Consider the following 21,848-nt stretch of genomic DNA (forward strand, 5'->3'; position numbering starts at 1 on the left):
AACGTCTAACTAACAAATTGAGACTGCCCCTTGTCATGGATGACACTTGTGGTATGTCGTGACATTTTGCACTCTTCCTGTGCAGGGTCTTAGCATTATTTTTTGTGGTTTGCTCTTAGTCAGAGGCTCATTATGCTTGTTCTTCTAGAAGTGAATGTCTCTTGTGTTGACATTACTACAGCTCTCTTTTGCAGGAAAGATTATTACAACCTAACCTACCTCAGGGGGGGAAAGAAGAAAGAAGAAAATAAATTACAAGATATCATCTTTACTGTGTAAGTGATTTAATTCCACAGCCATTCACTGGTATCTGGTTACAGTGACTCCAGAAATGCTTGCAAAAGTACGGGACAAGTTTGCCAATCATATGGACATATGTCACATGTCTGGAGAGAGACATATTAAGTTCAAGTACTGTATTTATAACTTTTATTAACTATGTATCTTAAAATGTAAGGTGGGCTCTATGTCCATTACTTTGAAGAATGTAGCATTCTAAAATCAGATACGTTTTTTATATGACATATAATGTGTTTGAGAAATTGGAAATTTGAAAGAGCTATAGTAAAAACAATGAAATAAACAGTGATTCCTTTTAAAATTTTGCTTTATTAGAAAGTAGAAAAAGAAGAAAGTGTAGTCAAAAAGCAATACAGAAAGTAAAGTAGAAACAATGCAGATTTAAGGCACTTTTACATTTGCTTATCTTTTCAGGTGTGAAAGCTATGTACCCATGTTTATGTATGGTGTGCAATGACAATTGCTAAAATACTGGACAGTCAATCTTTTCCTACACAATACTAAAAAGACTGGTTATAGATATCTCACCCAAGTTCCTGCAAGGGAAAGGGTGATGAACCCACTTCCAGTTATATGATGTTTAAACAAACGCCTGTTCATGTAATAGATGTGCTGATGCTTTTAATAGTCTGTAAAGATTATAGCAAGCAAGGAACCTACTCTATAAAAGATGAAACAGAAGCCATTAAATGAAAAATAATAGATCAAGTGGACCCAGCAGTGGCATGTTTAACAGCATCAAAGATTCATATTTGGCTGTTAGGTCATATCTGCATTGATGTCGGTATCACATTTCAGGGGCACCCATTGTGTTCTTGATCCACTTGACTTGTTTTTCTGAGAGAAAAGAATAGACTCCAGGTTTTTTTATGTTACCACACTCTTTAGGTCCAAAAGAAGTGACTCCAACTAGCACTCCATTGCACAACAGTGGCCCTCCTGAATCCCCCTGCAGAAAGAGCAATCGCTTTTGAATTATTTACAACTTTCAAGGTGGCAGCGGGTCTTCAAGCACAAAAAATATGCATGATCCTTACCTTACAGGTATCAGTCTTTTTTTTACCCTTTGAACCAGCACATATCATGTCACTGGTGATAACAGGGTTGCGGTTGTAATAGTCACGAGAGTTGCACGTTACTCTATCGATCACAGTCACATTAACAGACATAAGGACATCTGATGGTTTGTTTTTTTTAGTTAGTCCCCATCCAGCCACCAGACAGTTGCTGTCAGCTGCAGGGTCTTTGACATGTTTATGTAGCTGGAGACAATTCACCGTTTTGGTTTCCTGCACTGGTTCATTAAGCTGAAATAAGATTAAAAAGAAACATAACATAGGATATAAATTGTGTATACGTATCTTTACAAAGATTTTTCTTAATAAAAGAACTATATGCAGTAATTCAAAAACCGAAGCCTCCTTTCTCTACAATTTGCTTCAAGGAGTCAACGTGATCTTTTAAGCTTTATCAAAAAGGAAATCTTTAAGACTAACCTTAAAAGTAAAGAGGGGGTGTTGGATTGTGTGTCCACAGGTGTTTGTACTTTGCGCCGTAATAAAATGACGGTAAAAGGCTCCGCCCACTTCCCATCCAGGTTCTACCATGCAACGACTCTGTGAATGCACTGGAGAAGTGTAGTGGTAGAGTCCTCCGTCAGGAATGAGATATGTGTGTCGACTTTTTATTCTCCCTTAAGATTATCGTGCCATAACGCTGCCCAGAGCAGCTCTGCTAACAGGTTATGGGCCCAGAGCAGCAGGAAAGAGATCCTAGAGATCCTGTAACTGCCAAAGGAAGGGCAGCGTTTCCTGGAAAGCCGCAGGTTACCGGCAGGTGTTAAAAGTTTGGCACGATTGAGTGAGTAAGCGTTTTTGTGCATCATGAGCAGACGCACGGCAGAGTCGGGCAGTCGATATTCCCGTTTGCAGTTTGATGGAGATGAAAGGAAATATGAGATATGGGAAACGAAGTTCCTTGGTCATCTCAGACTACAAGGTTTGAAAGATGTCATCTTAAAGGCTGAGAGTGATGAAGAAGCCGATGGTGAAGATGATGACAAAAATGCAGAAGCATATGCAGAGTTGATACAATTTCTGGATGACAAAAGTTTATCGTTAGTTATGAGAGATGCAGTTGATGACGGACGGAAAGCCCTAAAAATTTTGAGAGGTCATTATGCAGGAGTGGGCAAGCCAAGGATCATAAGTCTGTACACCGAACTTACTTCTCTCACAAATGAAAAGAATGAAAGTGTGACGGACTATATTATCCGAGCAGAAGCAATTATCACAGCGTTAAAAAATGCGGGTGAGTCATTAACTGATGGACTTCTGATCGCAATGATAATGAGAGGTCTACCAGAGAGGTTTAAACCCCTGATTGTGCACGTTACACAGAGCGAAGCAAAAATCACATTCTCAGAGTTTAAAGTAAAACTCAGAAGTTATGAAGAAACCGAGAGAATGCGTGCGGCTGTAACTGATGACAACGTAATGAGGACAAAAGTGCAATTAGACCAGGATTCTACTTCATGGCGAGCAGATGACCGAAGATCAAAGAATAATGAGATTGTGTGTTTTAAATGTGGACTAAAGAGACACACTGCAAGAACGTGCCGATCCAGAGTATGGTGCAGTTTTTGCCGGAGTAGTACACACAAAGATGCGACCTGTAGAAGGAAGCTAAGACGGGATGAAGCGAGAGGGGTTGTGGAGAAGGACTACGCGTTCAGGACGGGCTCCGAACCCCAGAGGGTCCCGGACGGCGGCCAAGAGATGCTGAATAACCAGCTACTGGTGGATACGGGAGCGACGTCACATATCTTTACGAAGATCGAGAGTTTTAAGACTTTTGATGACACATTTCGACCCGAGGCTCATTGTGTAGAGTTGGCTGACGGAAGGCGGAGCAGAGGAGCTGCAAAGCGGCGAGGAGATGCTGAGATAAGTATGATTGACAGTAAAGGACGCAGTCACAAGGTAACATTGAAACAAGCACTCTACATTCCATCGTTTCCACAGGACATTTTGTCAGTAAAAGCAGCTACTAGTAACGGAGCCACTGTGGTTTTCAAACACGGGGACAGTTTTCTTAAACATGTTGATGGAACAAAATTCCCTATATATGAACACGAGAGACTGTTCTTTATAAACACTGTGCAAGAGTTTGAAGAGAAATGTAATGGATGTTTTGATATGCAAACGTGGCATGAAATTCTAGGACACTGTAATTATGAGGATGTTCAAAATCTGCAAAATGTCGTTGATGGAATGGAAATTAAGGGTAAAATCAACAAAGACATGCAATGTGAAGCCTGTATACAAGGGAAGTTTACTCAAACTAGGAACCGAGAACCAGATGAAAAGGCCAGGGCAGCATTAGAGTTGGTACATACGGATTTAGCTGGTCCGATTACGCCGAACTCGAAAGAAGGGTTTAAGTATGTTTTGTCGTTTGTTGATGATTATTCAGGTGCAACATTTGTATATAATCTGAAAAGCAAAAGTGATACAACTCAAGCAACTGAAAGATTTATTGCAGAGGTGGCGTCATATGGGAAAATCAAGTGCATTCGTTCTGATAATGGAACTGAATTTACAAGCAGACAGTTCAGAGATTTATTAAGTAGACACGGCATTAGGCAGGAAACTTCGGCGCCATATTCGCCTCATCAAAACGGAACAGCAGAGAGGAACTGGCGTACACTTTTTGACATGGCGAGATGCATGTTAGTTGAGAGCGAATTGCCAAAGTCTTTATGGCCATATGCAGTACAAACCGCGGGAGTGATTCGGAACCAATGTTTTAACAAACGCACAGGTCAGACAGCGTATAAGATGTTAACTGGAAAAAGACCTGATCTTTCTAGAATGAAAAAATTCGGATCATTGTGCTATGCTTATAAACAAAATAGGGGAAAGCTGGATCCAAGATGCGACAAAGGTGTTTTCTTGGGATATGACAAAAATAGTCCAGCATATTTGATCTATTTCCCAAAAACCGGGAAAGTTGAAAAGCACAGATTGATAAAAATACTAAATCCCGCGACAATGGATCAACAAACACAGAGTGATCAGATGTATGAAGATGAGGTTTATGAATCCAGAAAAGATGGTGAACCCAAACAGACGAAGGATGAGGATATTCCAGATGGTAGTGAAAGCAGTCAAACTGAGTCCGAGGTTAAAACCGATGATAAAGTAGATGCTGGAGCTACACGTTATCCATCCAGAATCAGAAAGAGACCTGATTATTTGAGTGATTATATCACGGATGTGAAAGAGTGTGAAAATGAACAGATGCAAACCAGTGTTGATTATTGCTACAGATTGTTGTGTGAAATACCCACATCATTTAGCGAAGCTATTGTGTCAAGTGAGTCAAAAGAATGGGAAAGAGCGATGAATGAAGAAATTCAATCCCTTAAGGAGAATGACACATTTACTTTAACCACTTTACCAGAGGGTAAGAAAGCAGTGGGGGGTAAATGGGTTTATGCCGTTAAAAAGAACTCAGACGGATCAGACAGATATAAAGCTCGATTTGTGGCTAAAGGTTTTAGTCAAACAAAAGGAGTTGATTATGAGGAGACTTTTTCACCGACTGCTAACTTATCGAGTGTGAGAGTTTTGATGCAGAAAGTGGTTCAGGATGATATGTTGGTTCACCAGATGGATGTAAAAACCGCCTATCTACACGCACCAATAAATGAAGAAATATATATACAACAACCAGAAGGTTTTGAGACAGAATCAAGTGAGACTAATAAACTGGTGTACAGACTAAAGAAATCACTTTATGGGCTGAAGCAATCGGGTCGTAACTGGAACCAAACCTTACATGACTATTTAAGCAGTTGTGGATTTAGACAAAATATTGCTGATCATTGTGTGTATTCAAAAGAAACTGAAAGTGAAAAAGTAATCATCATAGTGTGGGTGGATGATTTACTCATTGCAGCTAACAATGAAAATGTGCTTTCAGGCGTGAAAGAAATGCTCTCTTCTAAATTCCAAATGAAAGATCTGGGGAAACTTAACCATTTTCTAGGAATAGATTTTATTCAAGAAAAAGAATGTGTCAAAATGTCACAGAAAATATATATTGAGAACATTTTAAAGAGATTTAACATGCAAAACTGTAAGCCAAGGTTAACACCCTGTGAACAGAAATGGACTCATTCTGATAAATTCGAGACATTACCAGATGTGAGGAGATATCGTGAAGCGGTAGGATGTCTTATTTATCTGAGCTATTGTACGCGACCTGATTTAAGCTATGTTGTCAGCAAACTGTCACAACATTTCAATGCGCCAACTGTTGATGATTGGACAGCAGTGAAACATGTTCTGAGGTATCTAAAAGGTAGTCGAGGAAAAGAACTGTGCTTTAGGAAATGTTCAAGTGGAAAACTAGGTCTACAAGCATACAGTGATGCAGATTGGGCATCCGATGTTTCTGATAGACGCAGTATGACAGGTTATTGTGTAAGCCTAAATGAAAATGGTCCTTTGATATCATGGAAAACCAAAAAGCAGTCAACTACAGCACTATCAACTTGTGAAGCCGAATACATGGCATTAGCAGCAACAGTTCAGGAATGTATGTATTTGACTTATTTGATTCAAGATCTTGATGAGTTTGAGTATGAAATACCTATGATATTGGAGGACAATCAGGGAACAATCGCTTTGTCAAAAAATCCAGTGAACAGACAAAGATGTAAACACATTGATGTGAAATATCATTTTATAAGGTCAGCTGTACATGAAAGGAAAGTGCTCATTGATTACTGTCCAACTGAGTCAATGGTAGCAGATATGATGACGAAACCAGTTTCAAAGTCTAAGTTAGACAAATTCTCTGTATTTGTGTTTGGAATGTAAGATGTTTTTTCCGGAGGATTGTTTTTCCCCAACCTGTGTACAAGTGGGGGTGTTGGATTGTGTGTCCACAGGTGTTTGTACTTTGCGCCGTAATAAAATGACGGTAAAAGGCTCCGCCCACTTCCCATCCAGGTCTTACCATGCAACGACTCTGTGAATGCACTGGAGAAGTGTAGTGGTAGAGTCCTCCGTCAGGAATGAGATATGTGTGTCGACTTTTTATTCTCCCTTAAGATTATCGTGCCATAACGCTGCCCAGAGCAGCTCTGCTAACAGGGGGTTAATTGTGAATTTAGTGACATGAATTTAACCAGCCAGAGTCAGTGAAAAATGTTAAGTGTTTCCATTTTTTGACCTTAAGGGGCTTGAGTATGACTGGATGCTTTCAGGTAACCACTTGAAAAGCATGCAGTCTATGCAATGGCCAGATTAAGAATTCAATACCCTGTTTACTTTTCTGAGTAGCATCAAAGTGTCTACAATAGCATGAGGGCTTTGAAGGTTGAAGATCAACAAAACTGCTATTTTTTAGTCACAGCAGAAAGGAAGGATGTTTGAATGAATATGGGCTTTTTATAAAATTTGTCTGATACTCAGAATCAGTCACAGAACAGATTAGAATAAATTACAGTGTTTGCAATGAACCTTAATTACAGCTACTAAAAGTGTTGATATTGTTAAAACAACATAGGGACATGCGAGAGCCTTGGAAGAGTATAACAGGCACACAAAGTGTTTGATTAACAGCATTTTGAATAAACAGCAACTGAAAATAGAAGAAAAGAGACTTTGATTTTGTTTGATTTAGACCATTTCTTATCTGAAGCTTCAGATATGTTATTTTAGATTCCTTTTTAATTCACATTGCTGAATCTTTGCTCTGCTCACTGTTGGACATTCAATTATCACCTTACCTTCAGCAACATGAGGTCATTGACTTTTTTTTCTTCAGAATAGCTGGGATGACGAACACATTTCTGAACCTTTCGGACCTGCCTTAAACGTGTCTCTTTCTTTTTCTTTTTCTCGATGGAATGCACTCCCAGGATCACCGTACTTATACTGGAAGAGAAAAAAAACATCAACAACACTTTGTGGTGATGATAGTTTGTTTATAGAACAGGTTAATAAAAATTTATAGATCATTGTTTGGTTGTTAGTGCTTTATAAATAAAATTCCTTACAGCATCTCTGTGAAAGATCTATCTTTGTAAAATGTGTAAAATGAGATTGTTTAATACTATGCTGTTGATAAAAATAAACATCAACGTATGCACATTAGCTCTACAGTTTCTATATCTTTCATCTATAATACTGTAGACACACTGGTCACATAAGCCAAACAGAGTAAATATGATGTCATCAGAAAATCTGTCATAATTCTGTAACTCAGTGTGTGTCTACATGTGTATGTGTATGTGCATGTGTGTCTTTTTAAAAAGGTCTGATAGTTCAGTAAGAGATCAACTGTTTATTTAAAAGGTAGATATACTGAATGTGTGTGTGTGTTTCCATAATGAAAGCCAGATGCGGCAAAAATTGTATCTTTTGTAAATAAAGTCCATAAGCATCAGAATAATAAATATACTGTTGACTGGCATATACACAAAACAATTGTATTAAATTGCATTTTAACATTTTAAAGCTTGAAAATTGTAATAAAAGTACGATTTAATTTCCTACTTCGGACAGTGAGCAGCAGTCAGGACCCATGTTGGATCAATTAATATTCCTCCACACATTGTTCCATCACCCTTCAGCAGAGCCATAAAAGGCAGCGAGTGTGGCTTGACTTCTTTCCCTCCAATGATCTCAGAACCATGACCTAAAACAAAATAAAAATGTCCAGTCACTGGATGTTGAAGTCAAGAACAGATGAGCAAAAGAAAGAAGCACACTGCATCTCAACAAACTGCTTTGTAAGACTGAAAGACCTCAGTAATGTGAGTTTGCATTGTGCATGTTTACATAATGGAGCAAAAAGCAAATTCAAGAGAAAACACTGCTCACCAGACTGGATGATGAAGAGAATCACACATGTGATGAAAAGACTGAAATCTCTCGGGCAGAACATTTCTGCTTACCTCTCCTTATCAGATGCTGAATGCACTGAAACCTTGATCATAGCTGTAATGCACAACTTATGTTGAGCTGAAAGGATGTGGTCTGGCTGCAAAAGGTTCAAGCTTACATCATTTCAAGAACTCTGGTTGAATTTACCACGAATAATGACCATTTTGTTTATTTACTGTGCGATGGTGGGTTTCTTTACGTGATTCCGAGAACGTTGTCACTGGGTGCAGATATGTCAGTAAGTCACTGACACTTTCACATTTGCTTTCTAAAATGTCATCTTATTAACCAGAAGAAAAAATGATTTGCAGAATAAACAATGAAAAAAGACACACTGTTCACAGACATGTTGAAATCATAAAACCATGAATGGACTTAAACATAGTGAATAATTGCAAACAATGCTCTGGAACTGTGTAAAACAAAAACTCAGTAAAACATTTGAGGTTGTCTTTTTGTGAAGTTTACGTTAAGTCTTTTAAAAAATTCATTATCACAGAAAAAATAATCATATCACTGGTAATATTTGTATTTTAATATTATTTTACAAAAACAAGACAAGGACAGAATAGGATAGAACATAATGGATGTATTCAACTCTCTTCTGTGGTAAAGCTGGTATTTAAAAAAGAGGGAGAACAGGAGGAGAAAATAAATAAATAATTATTGTCACAGTCGGGGAAGTGGGGAATGAGAACCCAAGTGCCGGCCTCCTTATGCTGAACAGTGCGTTTATTTATAGTGCAGTAAATAATCCACAGAATAAATCCCCATGCACTCCCCTGACTCCCGTGTCGTGTCTTCTCCCAAAACATCCATGTTCTGTGCTCTCCACTCCCGTGTCTCTGCATTCCCCATGCCTGCTGCTATCTGACGTTCCACGCTCCTCCTGAGACACAATAGAAACAGCCATCAAGACACCACATAACTAGTCTTCAACACTGACTTGAAGACTGACTTGGAGTCTCACGCAATAATCCCACGCCAGAGGGAGCTCCATCATACTCTTAAATAGCTCCCCCTACGAGCCTCATCATCAGCAGGTGCATGGCATGGTCTTCAGGTGTGGTCAGCCCCCTACCAGGGCCACACCCACCAGGCCTGCAGGTGCCTGTCACCCAGCCTACAGGAAACAGTGCCAACCGCAGACAAACAAACATCCCAACACACACCTGCCTATTCCTACAACTTGGGACACAGCCGGCAGCTCAGTGCAGCTAAAACACACAATAATAATAATAATAATGATAATGAGTCCACACTGCTCAAGAACCCTGGATCCATCAAACCCAGATCCCTGACAATTATAAAGAGTGCATATACACATACAAGCAATTGTAGTAAAGAGCCTTCAATATCAATATCAGTATCTTGTGGATTTTGTGGGGTCCAGAAGAGAGATTTTGGATGCCTCCGTCTGCATTTTGGACCCTTCCATGGTCAGAGAATACCACCACAGCTACCCAAACAAGCCCGGGAGGCTCACCGAAGGACTCACCTTCACTAGAGTCCTTCGGGTGCTTTAGACCATCGAACTATCAAAAAAGACCACATCTGGTCTAATGAAACAAAGACTGGGCTGAAACTGGGCTGAATGCCAAGCATCAGGGTTGGAAGAAAACAGGTACTGCTCATCACCTGGCCAATACCATTCCTACAGCAAAGCACGGCAGTGTCAGCACCATGCAGTGGGGATATTTTTCTGTAAAAGGAAAAAAAGTGGGAGACTAGTTAGGATCAAGGCAAAGATAAAATCAGCAATATAGAAAGACATCCTTGATGATAACCTGCTCCATAGCACTGTACTTTGGACTTTGGGGAGAGTTCATATTCCAACAGGACAACGAACCAAAGCACACAGCCAGGATAACAGAGGATTGGCTTAGGGACCACTCTGTGAATGTCTTTAGTGGCCCAGCCAGAGCCCAGACTTGAGCCTGATTTAATATCTCTGAAGAAAACAGAAAATGGCTGTGGACCAACACTCCCCATCCAGCCTGATGGAGTCTGACAGGTTCTGCATACAAAAATGTGAGAAACTGCCCAATAACAAGTATGCCAAGCTTGCAGCATCTTACTCAAAATTACTTCAGGATATATTTCCTGCCAAAGGTGCTTCAACAAAGTATCGAGCAACGGCTCTGAATACTTAAATGCATGATATATTTTTGTTTTTTATTTTAATACATTTGCAAGAATTTCAAGCAAAGTTTGTCCCCTTTTTCATGATGGAGTACTGTGTGTAGAATTCTGGGAAAAAATGAATTTGATCCATTTTGGAATAAGGCTCTAACATGACAAAGGCTACGTTCACACTGCAGGCGAAAGAGCATCAAATCTGACTTTTTTGGTATGACAGTTTGAACAGCACAAATCCGATATTTTCAAATCCGACCTAGGTCACTTCGGTACGTGGTACTGAATCCGATAAATATCTGATGTTTTAGAACGCGACTGCTGTTTGAATGGTCATATCACATTAAATCGGTCTTTTACGTCACTGACACAAGACAGACGCCAATTATCAGCACTGGAGAAGACAAACAAGAAAGCATGGCGGCCATTGTTAAAGCACGGGCTCTCTTTTTTCTCAGTGTCCTTCTTTCTCTAATTAATTTGTCAAAATTCTGTCGGTTACGACTGTGCAGAAATTGATAGACTGCTGCAACAACACCTACTAGCTCTGTAGCCGCCATTTTTACTTTCGTAAACAGAGCGTGTTGTGTGTGACGTCTTCTTTTGTGCATGCGGGCCGCTTTGAGGGCCGTGAACGTTCACACTAGAGTGCGTTTGCTGTCACATTTTATTTGTAGTGTGAACAACCAGACAAAAAGATCGGATTTGATCAAAAAATCGGAATTGAGCATTAAGACCTGCAGTGTGAACGTAGCCAAAATGTGGAACAAGTGAAGCACTGTGAATGCTTTTCGGATACACTGTAGCTGGTTACTATTGTTTTGTGGAGCATGATGTACCAAGTCCTTCTTCTTCTACATGACGTTATCACACACACTGTCCAGCAAATTATCCCTGTGGATGAATTACAATATGGTAAATGGTCTGTATTTGTATAGCGCTTTACTAGTCCCTAAGGACCCCAAAACGCTTTTACGCACACATTCACACACTGGTGACGGCAAGCTACATTGTAGCCACAGCTGCCCTGGGGCGCACTGACAGAGGCGAGGCTGCCGGACACTGGCTCCACGGGCCCTCTGAGGCAACCAGTAGGCAACGGGTGAAGAGCACCAAGCCGAGGCTCGAACCGGCAACCTTCCGATTACAAGACGAACTCCCAACTCTTGAGCCACGATCGCCCCTCAATACAATAGAGCTCAAATAAAAGGCATGGAATTTCATAGATATGGTTGCCTTTTCCCTTCAACATTACAAGGTCCATCCATCCATCCATCCATCCATTCTCTTCCACTTATCGGTGTCAGGGTTGCGGGGTGGCTGGAGCCTATCCCAGCTACTTTACAAGGTTACTCAATTTTTTAGTTTTGTTTTAGCTTATCAAGCAGTTTTATATAACCATATAACCACAGCTCTGTAACAGGAGGAGTGGCCCAGGACTGAATTATCTAAAAGTAAAATAAAAAAAGTAATGTGCGGAAAAAGATTGGTCAGTGGTTTCTGAGCACAAGTAATCAGAATGAAAAATGAACAAATAAGAAAGCATGCTCAGTAATTTATCTACATCAAAACAAAATCAGTTCACAAGCCTCAGTTTCAGTTTCAGTATATAAAACAGGAGCTGGTGAATCTTTCTCACTGGCAGGCTGAATAATTTCACTTTGTTGCTTTACTTTCATGAGTTTTGTATGTACATTAAAAAAACAAAACAAAAAAAAAACATTTGTATGCTTTTATTGCAGAGGTAGCCTTCAAATGCAGCAAACAGGAGTACTCATATTCTTGGGGTTACTTGGGGATTGAAAAACAAAGAAAAGGAAAAGTTTGTGCAATGATAAGGACTAACAATAATAAGGATCTGTCATATATGTGCAGAGATCAAAAATAAAAATGTAAAAGAATGAAATGATAATATTAATAATGCTCAAGTCAGTGGTCTATAGGAACAGCAGTAACAGATTTAACAAGAAAGATTACAAAGATGCTCGTGTTCATTAAATTATGTGGACTGATTCCTGTGGATTCCTTAAAATTCAGATGACTTCGTTGTTTTTTTGATCCACTTGAGTTGTTTTTTGGAGAGAAATGAGAAGACTGCAGGCTCATTTATCTCGCCACACACTACAGGTCCAAAAGAAGTGACTCCAACCAGCTCTTTATTGCACAGCAGTGGCCCTCCTGAATCCCCCTGCAGCAAGAACAAATGTTTGACATTTTTGGGGGGTGTTTTAACTATTCTGGAGATTTAAAAAAGCCAAAAAGGTCTTGCGCTTTATTGCAATTTACAATTTCATATTACAAAGCAACTTACTAATATATACTTACATTACATGTACTAGCCTTAGCGTTTCCATTTGAACCAGCACATATCATGTCACTAGTAATAACAGGGTTGCGGTTGTAATAACCACGAGAGTTGCACTTCTTTCTGTCAATCACAGTCACATTGACAGACAACAAGACATCCGACCTATTCTTCTTTTCAGTTTTTCCCCATCCAGCCACCAGACAGTTGCTGCCAGCTGCAGGGTCTTTGAGAGTTTTGCCCAGCTTGAGAAATGTCACTGTTTTGGTTTCCATCACTGGATTGTTAAGCTGAAAAAAAGAAGCTTTACATATTGATAATGATTATCTATGTATTATGTTTATATAGTTATAAAGTAAGTAAATAAGACAGAACATAACAGCAGGGTGCATACATGGAACGCCCATGGAACTAAGCCGCTGGCTTAATATACAGGAATATTTGTGCTGAGTATGGCCTGGATGTCCCAAGGTCAAAATGGAATACACCCTCTAGGGTGGTTAAGAATGACCAAGCTAAGATCCTGTGGAACTAAGTAAAGAAAGAAGGCTGTAGTAATACATGTAGCTATATCAAGTGATAGCAACATCAGGAAGAAGAAACATGGGAAGCTTGGGAAATACCAAGGGCCGAGAGAGGAACTACAGAAGATGTGGAGGTTGATTCAAAAGTTGTCCATGAGGTAATTGGAGCACTTGGAGCAGCTCACCCCCAAACTAGGTTAAGCTTCCTACAAGTGTCATTATTACTAAAACTAGTAGTGTGGCACACTAAGCAGGAAAGTGCCAGAGGAACAGGGGATAAAGCATGATGCTATAGCAACATGGCTGAGAGCTAAGATAGAAAATCCCTAAAGATAAAATTAATCAATACTTTAAATATAATTAGCTGGTAATTTCAACAGTGAGTGTAGTGTCGTGATACTGGACTGCAGCGAGCCAACACCAAATGAGAGTCAGTTAATAAACAGATTGCTAATTTTTAACAGTCAGTTATTACTCATTGGTCAGTACTAGCTTACAATGTTTTGACTTTAAAAACATGTTTCAACTATGTAAGAAGAGTAAGTAAAGAAAAGAAGAAAAGTAAATGTTAGGTCCTGAGCTGCCTAACATTTCATATTATTCATATTGTTACATATTTCAATTGTCTTTTCACAAATAGAAATGTTTTATGTAACATAAAAAACATGTAATACTAAATCAAATCTCATGTGATTAAAAGCTCTAAAAAAATTGTGCACTTTAATTTACTGCCCCATTTTAAACAAATTCCTCTAAGTGGGTTTTCTTGAAAAAGCGTTTAAATTACAGGGTTGCGTCTTTGCTTCATTTAGTATTGTGAATTGTACAGTGAATATTGACCTTACCTTGAGCAACATGAGGTCATTGCCCTTTAATATATTACAAAAGTCAGGATGAGGAAATTGTTTCTTAACCTCTCGGAATTGTTTCGAATCTTTTTCCTCTTTCTTGATGGAGTGTGCTCCCAGGATCACCTCACTAATACTGTAAAAGAAAAAAATACAGAGTAAAGTTAACATATATAAAAGCTTCATAGGGGAGGACTACGATAAGATAAATTAACTCTATATTTTGTTATATGCATATTATTAGAGGTGGTTGCGTTATGGGTTTTACTGAAAAATTACTTTCATGGGTGTAGGGTGATGAGGGTTAGAATATGAACAGATTTTGTCTATTGTCATTTTTTGGAACGTTATCAACCTCTATTTTCATTAATGTGCAAAGCAGTCAAACATACTCGTGTCTTACAGGCTTTTTTCCTGAGAGCTGAGGCTTGTCCTTAAAAACGGCAGAAAAATCTGAGGGATTTTTAAAAGCAATGCTGTAGTGGGGCGAGGTGGACGCACCTGAGCGTCATCAGCGATCACGCTGCGCCTGCTTTAAAAGGGTGAACTAGGTCCTTTCTTAGTTGTTGTAGGGGAAGTGAGCAACTGCGAGGGGAAAAACTGAAGCAGGGTGTGAAAAGTGACAGCAACCGAGAGTAATAAAAGCAACACTGAAATGTGGTCGCTTCCGCCATGAGTTTATTCAAATACATTTTTAAGGAGATGCTGATTTGATTGTGCCTACTATTAACATGATAAGTAATTATGTAAATTATTTACACTGAAGATGTGAAGTTTTAGCATATTTGTACTCACAGTATCAGTGAAAGGATTACTGACAGTATTTTATATGTAGACATATGTTATATGTATATATTATTTTATATTATTATGTATATATTATAAAAATGTATTAAAAAAACACACAATGTGTTATTTTTCACAGTCTGTTAAAAATATTAAGATATTTTGATTTGATGTCAGAAGAGTAAGTCTGTACTTAGTGCAGTGGGCAGCAGTCAGGACCCATTGTGGATGGATTAATATCCCCCCACAGAAAGACTTTTTACTTTTCAAGTAAGCCATGAAACTCAGGGAGTGTGGCCTGACTTCCTTCCCTCCAATAATCTCAGAACCATGACCTAAAATTAAAAGAAAATATTCACTTAAATATCTAAATCACAAGATAATCAAGTCAAGAACTTAAAAATGAAAGAAGGAACAGATGAGTAAAACACAAGAAATGCCAGCGGCTTTGTAATACTGAAAGTAATGCCCTTGCATTCTGTGTACTGAATGAATGTGCAATAGAAAATATTACTCACTTGACTGGATGATGAAGAAAATCAAACATGAGATTAAAAGACTGAAATTCTTCAGGCAGAACATTTTGTCTTACCCCTCTTTGATTAGATGCCGAATGCCATGAAATTTACTTTGATGCATAGCTTTATACGCTGAGTTCGAAGGATGTGGTTTGATCATGGAAAATAATGAGTCAGCAAAACTGACACATGCCAGCTGATGAACTGGTGATATTGTTTCAAAGCAAGTGGTCAGATTTATCACAAATAATAACAATTTTCTGTAGTTTCTATATGAGAGAGGGGATTAAATTGAACTTCCATTGTAGTTTTAAGGTTTTTATTAAAAGTCAAGAATGGATTAACTGAATTCAATTTAATTTTATTTATATAGCTCCAAGTTAAAAAGGCACTTATATTGGTGCCAAAGTATAATTCAGTTTAATGCAGTAACCTGAATTGTCAATCAAAGCGACCAATCACATTAGGACCCCATTTTGTTTATGCTCTACCCCCCAAACAGTCAATAGTCAGTTGATTTCAGTTTCAAGGAAATCTTCTGCAGCGCTTCCAAAGCACACACTCTGGTGTGCGCAATGGCTTCTTTGTGGCCGTGGCTGCTGAACTCTTCACATATGGATTTTTGAATTTCTGCACAAGGAATTGTGTAAAGTATCAATGAATACTAGTGTTTGTAAAAACTAAATAATTTGCTTGTTATTTTGATTTTTTTCATACAGAACTTTTAACATAAATATAATTCCAAATCTTTACCTCCAGAAAAAGTGAGCACCGACAAACACTTGCTCCTGCGTCTTCACTCCAGTCACTTGACTGCTTTGGATGTCACTCACCTGCTCTCTGCTGTTCCACAGACTTTGCCTGCCTGCCTACAGTAACCTCTCCTCGTGCTCATTCCAACAGCATGACAAGAAGTCCCACTTTCACTCCATTCAGTACTTGTTGCCTTCTTATAACATTTACTCTTCAATGGAGTCTTACATGGTGAGCGTGTACATAGGTCATGGCGGTTGAGTGCATTACTTTTTGTTTTTCTTTCAAACAATTCTAACTACAGATTCCAGGTCTTTCTGTAGCTGTCCACAATTGGTTCTTGGCTCTTGGCTCAGTCCTATGTCTGAACTCTTGTGGGGAGCATCTGGTCGTGGTTGATGTGAAATTATGTTGTTTCATTTCCACTTCCAGATTATGGCCCCAGCAGTGCTCACTGAAACCTTCAGTAGTTCAGACGTTCTACTGTAACCAGTGTCATCAGTATGTTTTGCAACAATAAGTTTGCAAAGGCCACTGATTTTATCCATCATGACATGTTTCTTCTGTGACACCTTGCTAATGAGCCTCCTTTTGTACAGGCCATCAGTTGGGACTTACCCAGCTGAATTTGCCCTTTCTTTACATGCTCAATACTTTTTTTACCCTGTAATAATAAAATAATGGATTGCATTTATATAGCGCTTTTCGGGGGCCTCAAAGCGCTTTACAATGCCACTATTCATTCACTCTCACATTCACACACTGGTGGAGGCAAGCTACAGTTGTAGCCACAGCTTCCCTGGGGCAGACTGACATTCTGTGTCCTGTGTCCATTCTCATTATTACATAAAACATATGGACTTCTATGGTTTGATTTATTTGCATGTGTGGACTGGATGGATTTTTACTGATATCTGGCAAGAATTTCATATTCATATGCGCCTTTTTTTAGGAAATTGGGGAGATATTCAGTACTTATTTTACTCACTGTATATTCGTACATTTGACAGTTGAAATGAGCACTAAATCTGTTCACAATGCACAGGTTTATTAAAATTTACTGTTGAAATGCTACATCTCTTCAATCCATGCACATTCTGCACTTGGTAATCTGTTTACATTAACCCTATAAAGCCCTTTGTATCATATTTGATACCTGAGTTTCTGAGACTTCTATCTCATCAATATGATCAATACTTGTCATAATTTCAAAATGTTATGGACAAAATATTAACATTGTTGTTAACAAAACGTTGAAAAAAAAAAGCCCAATGTATCAAATGCGACACAAAAAAAAAATATTATAAATATATAATAAAAATATGTCATGAACAACATGATATAGCAAAAAAAAAAAAGTGTATTTTGTTATAAGGGTTAATAAACATCTAAGTTCCCCCCAAAAATGGGTTGGGGTTGAATGGGATGAGTCTTACAGGGTTAATGGTCAACACAAAACTTTCATCTTCCTGGTGAAACTGAACAAATGCTAATTTTGGATCGTGTTATCAGAATTACTCAAGTAATACAACGAATTATAGTAAAGAGAGGTACTTGGTAAGGGCCACAAATTTAACAAATATTTGTGTCTATCATAAACTCAACGGGTGCAATGACACAAAATGAACCCTCTATGGTGGATCCAGTGGTCAAGGTTTTTCAGGCAGCAGTGTTTTAATTGTTTACTAAAGTTTAATTTTATATGTTAATATATACCAAGACTGACAATCATATTTGACACATCACTTGCAAATTTGGCAACAATATGACAAATATGGCCGGTCACCGGTCATATACATGCTGGACTTATGCACAGTTCGTTTATTCTTGTTTTCTAAACAGGCAAGTGCACATAGACTATTTGAATTTGTGTTTGATGGTCTAGAAAAAAAAATTAACTCCAGTTACACTTGCTCGCCTAGATGGCTAAATGGTGAAGAGGACGAGACTGTAATTCTATTGACACTTTCCAAGATGACAGTGAATAAAGTGCGGGACCATGTGGTGACATATCACCATTCATATAAATGCGTGCAAACGTCACTTTTTTGAAGCTGAGGTGCGGTCACAGCACAAACCGTCATGGTGGGTGATCCTGACCACTATCATTAGACCCCCATTTATTGGACAGGCACTCGAGGATAGAAAGAGGAAATCTTTCATATCACATGACATACCTTTGTCTTCAAAACATGCACATCTAGCAAAGAATCATGCACTTCTCATTTTCAGCAGCTTTATTTGAGTTCATTTCAATCCCATTTCTTTCTTTTACTATTTTTTAAAAACGTTTAGACCACTAGTTTTTGGCAGATATTCAAAAAATGCTGAATTTTATAGCAAAAATACAGCTTTCCAGTCATACTGATTCAACTTAATTTCACCCGATATTTTCCCGTTGTGCCCCATCAGTGGGGCCTGCTCCACTGTTTGAGAACACTCATGTCCAGTAAGACTCTTAGAGAAATCTTATCTGCTTTAACAAAATCCTTTAAACCTCAAAATATAGACTCATATAAATGCAGACCATTGGTGACAAAAATTTGTATTTAAATTTATGCAACAAAAACAAATGTTTAACAGATAGTAAAGGTTTAAGAAGGAAAAAGACTCAGAGAGAGATCTAATTTTGAGTCATAGTTTTTTTGATCCACTGGAGTTGTTTATCTGAGAGAAAAGCATACACTCCAGGGTGTGTTTTGTTACCACACTCCTTAGGTCCAAAGGAAGTGATTCCTGTCAACACACCACTGCACAACAGCGGTCCTCCTGAATCTCCCTGTAGAGAAAATTATAATATGATGGTCACTGAGTGTTTCTTCATTCACTGTGTGTTTATACATCACTCTGCATTTAATTATAAAATATTAATAATCTCTGCCCATAATAATCTCGTCAACAGCATGTCTTTTTCCTGTCCTCCTCCCTCTACCTCCCATTGGTCGAGGCAAATGGCTGCCCCTCCTGAACCTGGCTGTGCTGGAGGTTTCTTCCTGTTAAAAGGCAGCTTTTCCTTCCCACTGTCTCCAAAGTACTTGTTCAAAGGGGGTCTTCTGATTGTTGGTGTTTTCTCTGTATTATTGTACAGTCTTTACCTTACAATGCTTTAAGACAACTGTTGTTGTGATATAAATAGAATGAAATAGACTTGAATTTATTTAGTAGTTTATTTTTTCTGATCATTAACAGTTAAAGTGGTAAAAATGACTATCAAGCATACATACCTGACAGGTATCTGCTGTCTCTGATCCAGCACATATCATGCTGCTGGTGATAACAGGGTCGAGGTTGTAATAGGCACGTGAGTTGCACTTCACTCTGTTAATCACTGTCACATTGACAGACCTCAGGACATCTGACATTTGCTCGGCTTTGCTTTTAGTTGCTCCCCATCCAGCCACCACACAGATGCTTCCAGCTGCAGGATCTTTGACAGCGTTGCCCAACTTGAGCCAATTAACCGTCTCGGTTTTCTTCACTTTTTTGTTAAGCTAAAATTTAAGATATAATTACTTAAGCATAATGAATTCATCATTGCCTTAATAGAATTTTTACAATAAATAAATAAGATAAAATAAAAACAATTAAAAAAAAACACATTTATTTTAAATGAAACTACTTAAGCCGACTCAACATGAAGTCAGTCTTTAATCACAATCAAAATTGAGAGACTAAAGTCGTAATTCTATTTTGAACAAAAAATTCAAAATACCAGAAGTTTTCAGGATTGTGCAGCTTACACTTACTGTTATATCCTATACAAAATCCACTCTTCCAAGAGGGCATGACAAATGTGGCAATGTGTCTTGACACAACAACTGTAATCTCCACTTTCCCACTCTTTTCTTGAAAAACAGTTTCAAGATTTAAAGATTATCTTGAAGTTTCCACTTTATTCTCAAAATGATTAGTAATACTTTTGTTCTTAATGCGGCCCTGATGCTCTGTCGTACAAACATTAAATGAAAAAAGAAAAATTATCTAAATTTTGCAGAAAAGCATCTTTCTCTTTCTGGTCTCAGGTGGAATTTGAGCTGTTGAATTTTGAACAGATGGGAAGATGAGAAAGACCTTATTTTACATCTGAAGTTAAATAATCATAAGTGACAGCCTGGCTTTGCAGTTGTGTTTATCTTGAATAAACATTTGCTTTTCTTGCTTAACATGTATTATGTAATGTCAGCAAACATAACTTTTATAGAAATCGCTAAGGATCGTTTTTCCATTCTGTTATAGTCACCTTACCTTGAGTAACATGAGGTCATTGACCCTGTCTTTTGCATCAAAACAGGGATGAGGAAAACTTTTTTTCACCTTTTGGATCTGCTTTTTTTTATCTCTCCTGATGGAGTGCACTCCCAGCAACACGTTCTTAATTCTAAAAGAGCCAAAACAATGCAGTGTTAAATTAAAGTTCAATTATGGCATAGGTTTACTGGCCAAGAAAGTGTCAAATAGAGAAGAAATGAAGATTTGCTTTCTCTCTGATTACTGAGTGGTTACATGATAAAAAAATTTTTACTAAGGTCACGATGTGGCATGTAGCTGATTGGAGTATCATGAAGCTTAAACATGTTGACTTGTATGATATTTTCAATACCCATGATGACATGGATTTTTTTGTGATCCAGTAAAAACATAAACAAATGCTTCAGATTCCTACTTATCACAGTGAGCAGCAGTCAGGACCCATGCTTCATCAATTAGTATCCCTCCACAATTGCCCTTGTTACCCTCAAGCAGAGCCATGAAAGGCAGTGAGTGTGGCTTGACTTCATTGCCTCCAATAATCTCAGAACCATCACCTAAAATGACAAATATTCAAAGAGATCACTAAGACAAATGAGTCGACAAGCGCTTAAACCAAAGACAGAAAACTCTCTGCACAACTTACTTTGTAAGCCTATAAGACATCTATGTGACACAGATCACAGAATCTATACACAAAATACCTGAAGCACATCCAAATACAAATTCTAACATTTATGAAACCTTTAAAATCCATGTAGGAGTGATCAGGAAAAGTGAAATTACACTCCAACTAAGAAACCATAACAAATTTGCTGAAAAACATTACTATGACTTAGACATATGTACATTAATTAACCACTAAATAAATCAAAAGCAGAAGAAATGACTCACTTGACTGAACAATGAGAAGAACGACACATGAGATCAAGACACTGAAAAATCCGAAGCAGTACATTTCTTCTTATTTGGCTTTGACTAAAACACACACTGGTGCGCACTCGTCTTTATGTATCAAGCCTAAAGGAAGTGGTCTGAAAATTCAGCATAATGGGCTCAAGCAAGGCGTGGGAATGCATTTGTTTCAAAGACAGTGGTAGCATTTACAAGTATTCATTCAGTAACCATGTCTTTTTTCTATGTCGTTGCTGAGGTTTGTTCTGTCTGGTGTACAATGAGTCATCCTTGAGTGTACGTGTCCATAAATCTACTTGTATGAAAAAAGCTAGAAGAGTGTATTGATGTTAAAAGAAAAAGCACTTTATAATAACTTTACAATTGGTGTAGAGATTATTTCCTTATCAGACATGTAGCTTTGAAGCAGCTTCACCTGTCAACTAGTGCCAGTAAGAGACAATGAGGCATGTCTGTCAGCAGACAGTCCACAGATACATCCTGAAGGAAACATCTCAAAGGTAGTGCCCAAAAGAAGAAGGAACTGATTATTTTCAAATTATTAATAATTAATT

General features: G+C 38.2%; 2 protein-coding genes across 2 annotated transcripts; both read right to left on the bottom strand.

Annotated features, from left to right (window-relative positions):
* Positions 1 to 1,087: 1,087 nt before the first annotated feature.
* LOC308404361 (granzyme A-like) lies at positions 1,088 to 8,262 on the bottom strand (the record flags this gene model as incomplete). The annotated part of the gene is made up of 5 exons (XM_080894388.1): positions 1,088 to 1,249; positions 1,338 to 1,607; positions 7,103 to 7,250; positions 7,872 to 8,013; positions 8,199 to 8,262. 5 exons carry the CDS (start codon positions 8,260 to 8,262, stop codon positions 1,088 to 1,090), a joined length of 786 nt encoding a protein of 261 aa, XP_080750514.1.
* A 3,899-nt stretch (positions 8,263 to 12,161) lies between these two features.
* On the bottom strand, positions 12,162 to 21,337 carry LOC308404362 (granzyme K-like; the record flags this gene model as incomplete). Its single annotated transcript, XM_080894389.1, has 9 exons — positions 12,162 to 12,585; positions 12,723 to 12,992; positions 14,072 to 14,210; positions 15,054 to 15,195; positions 18,838 to 18,910; positions 19,356 to 19,622; positions 20,377 to 20,509; positions 20,795 to 20,936; positions 21,274 to 21,337. 9 exons carry the CDS (start codon positions 21,335 to 21,337, stop codon positions 12,424 to 12,426), a joined length of 1,392 nt encoding a protein of 463 aa, XP_080750515.1. The 3' UTR covers positions 12,162 to 12,423.
* Positions 21,338 to 21,848: the final 511 nt, after the last annotated feature.

Source organism: Rhamphochromis sp. 'chilingali', assembly GCF_963969265.1.
Source record: "Rhamphochromis sp. 'chilingali' genome assembly, chromosome: 10".
NCBI lineage: Eukaryota > Metazoa > Chordata > Actinopteri > Cichliformes > Cichlidae > Rhamphochromis > Rhamphochromis sp. 'chilingali'.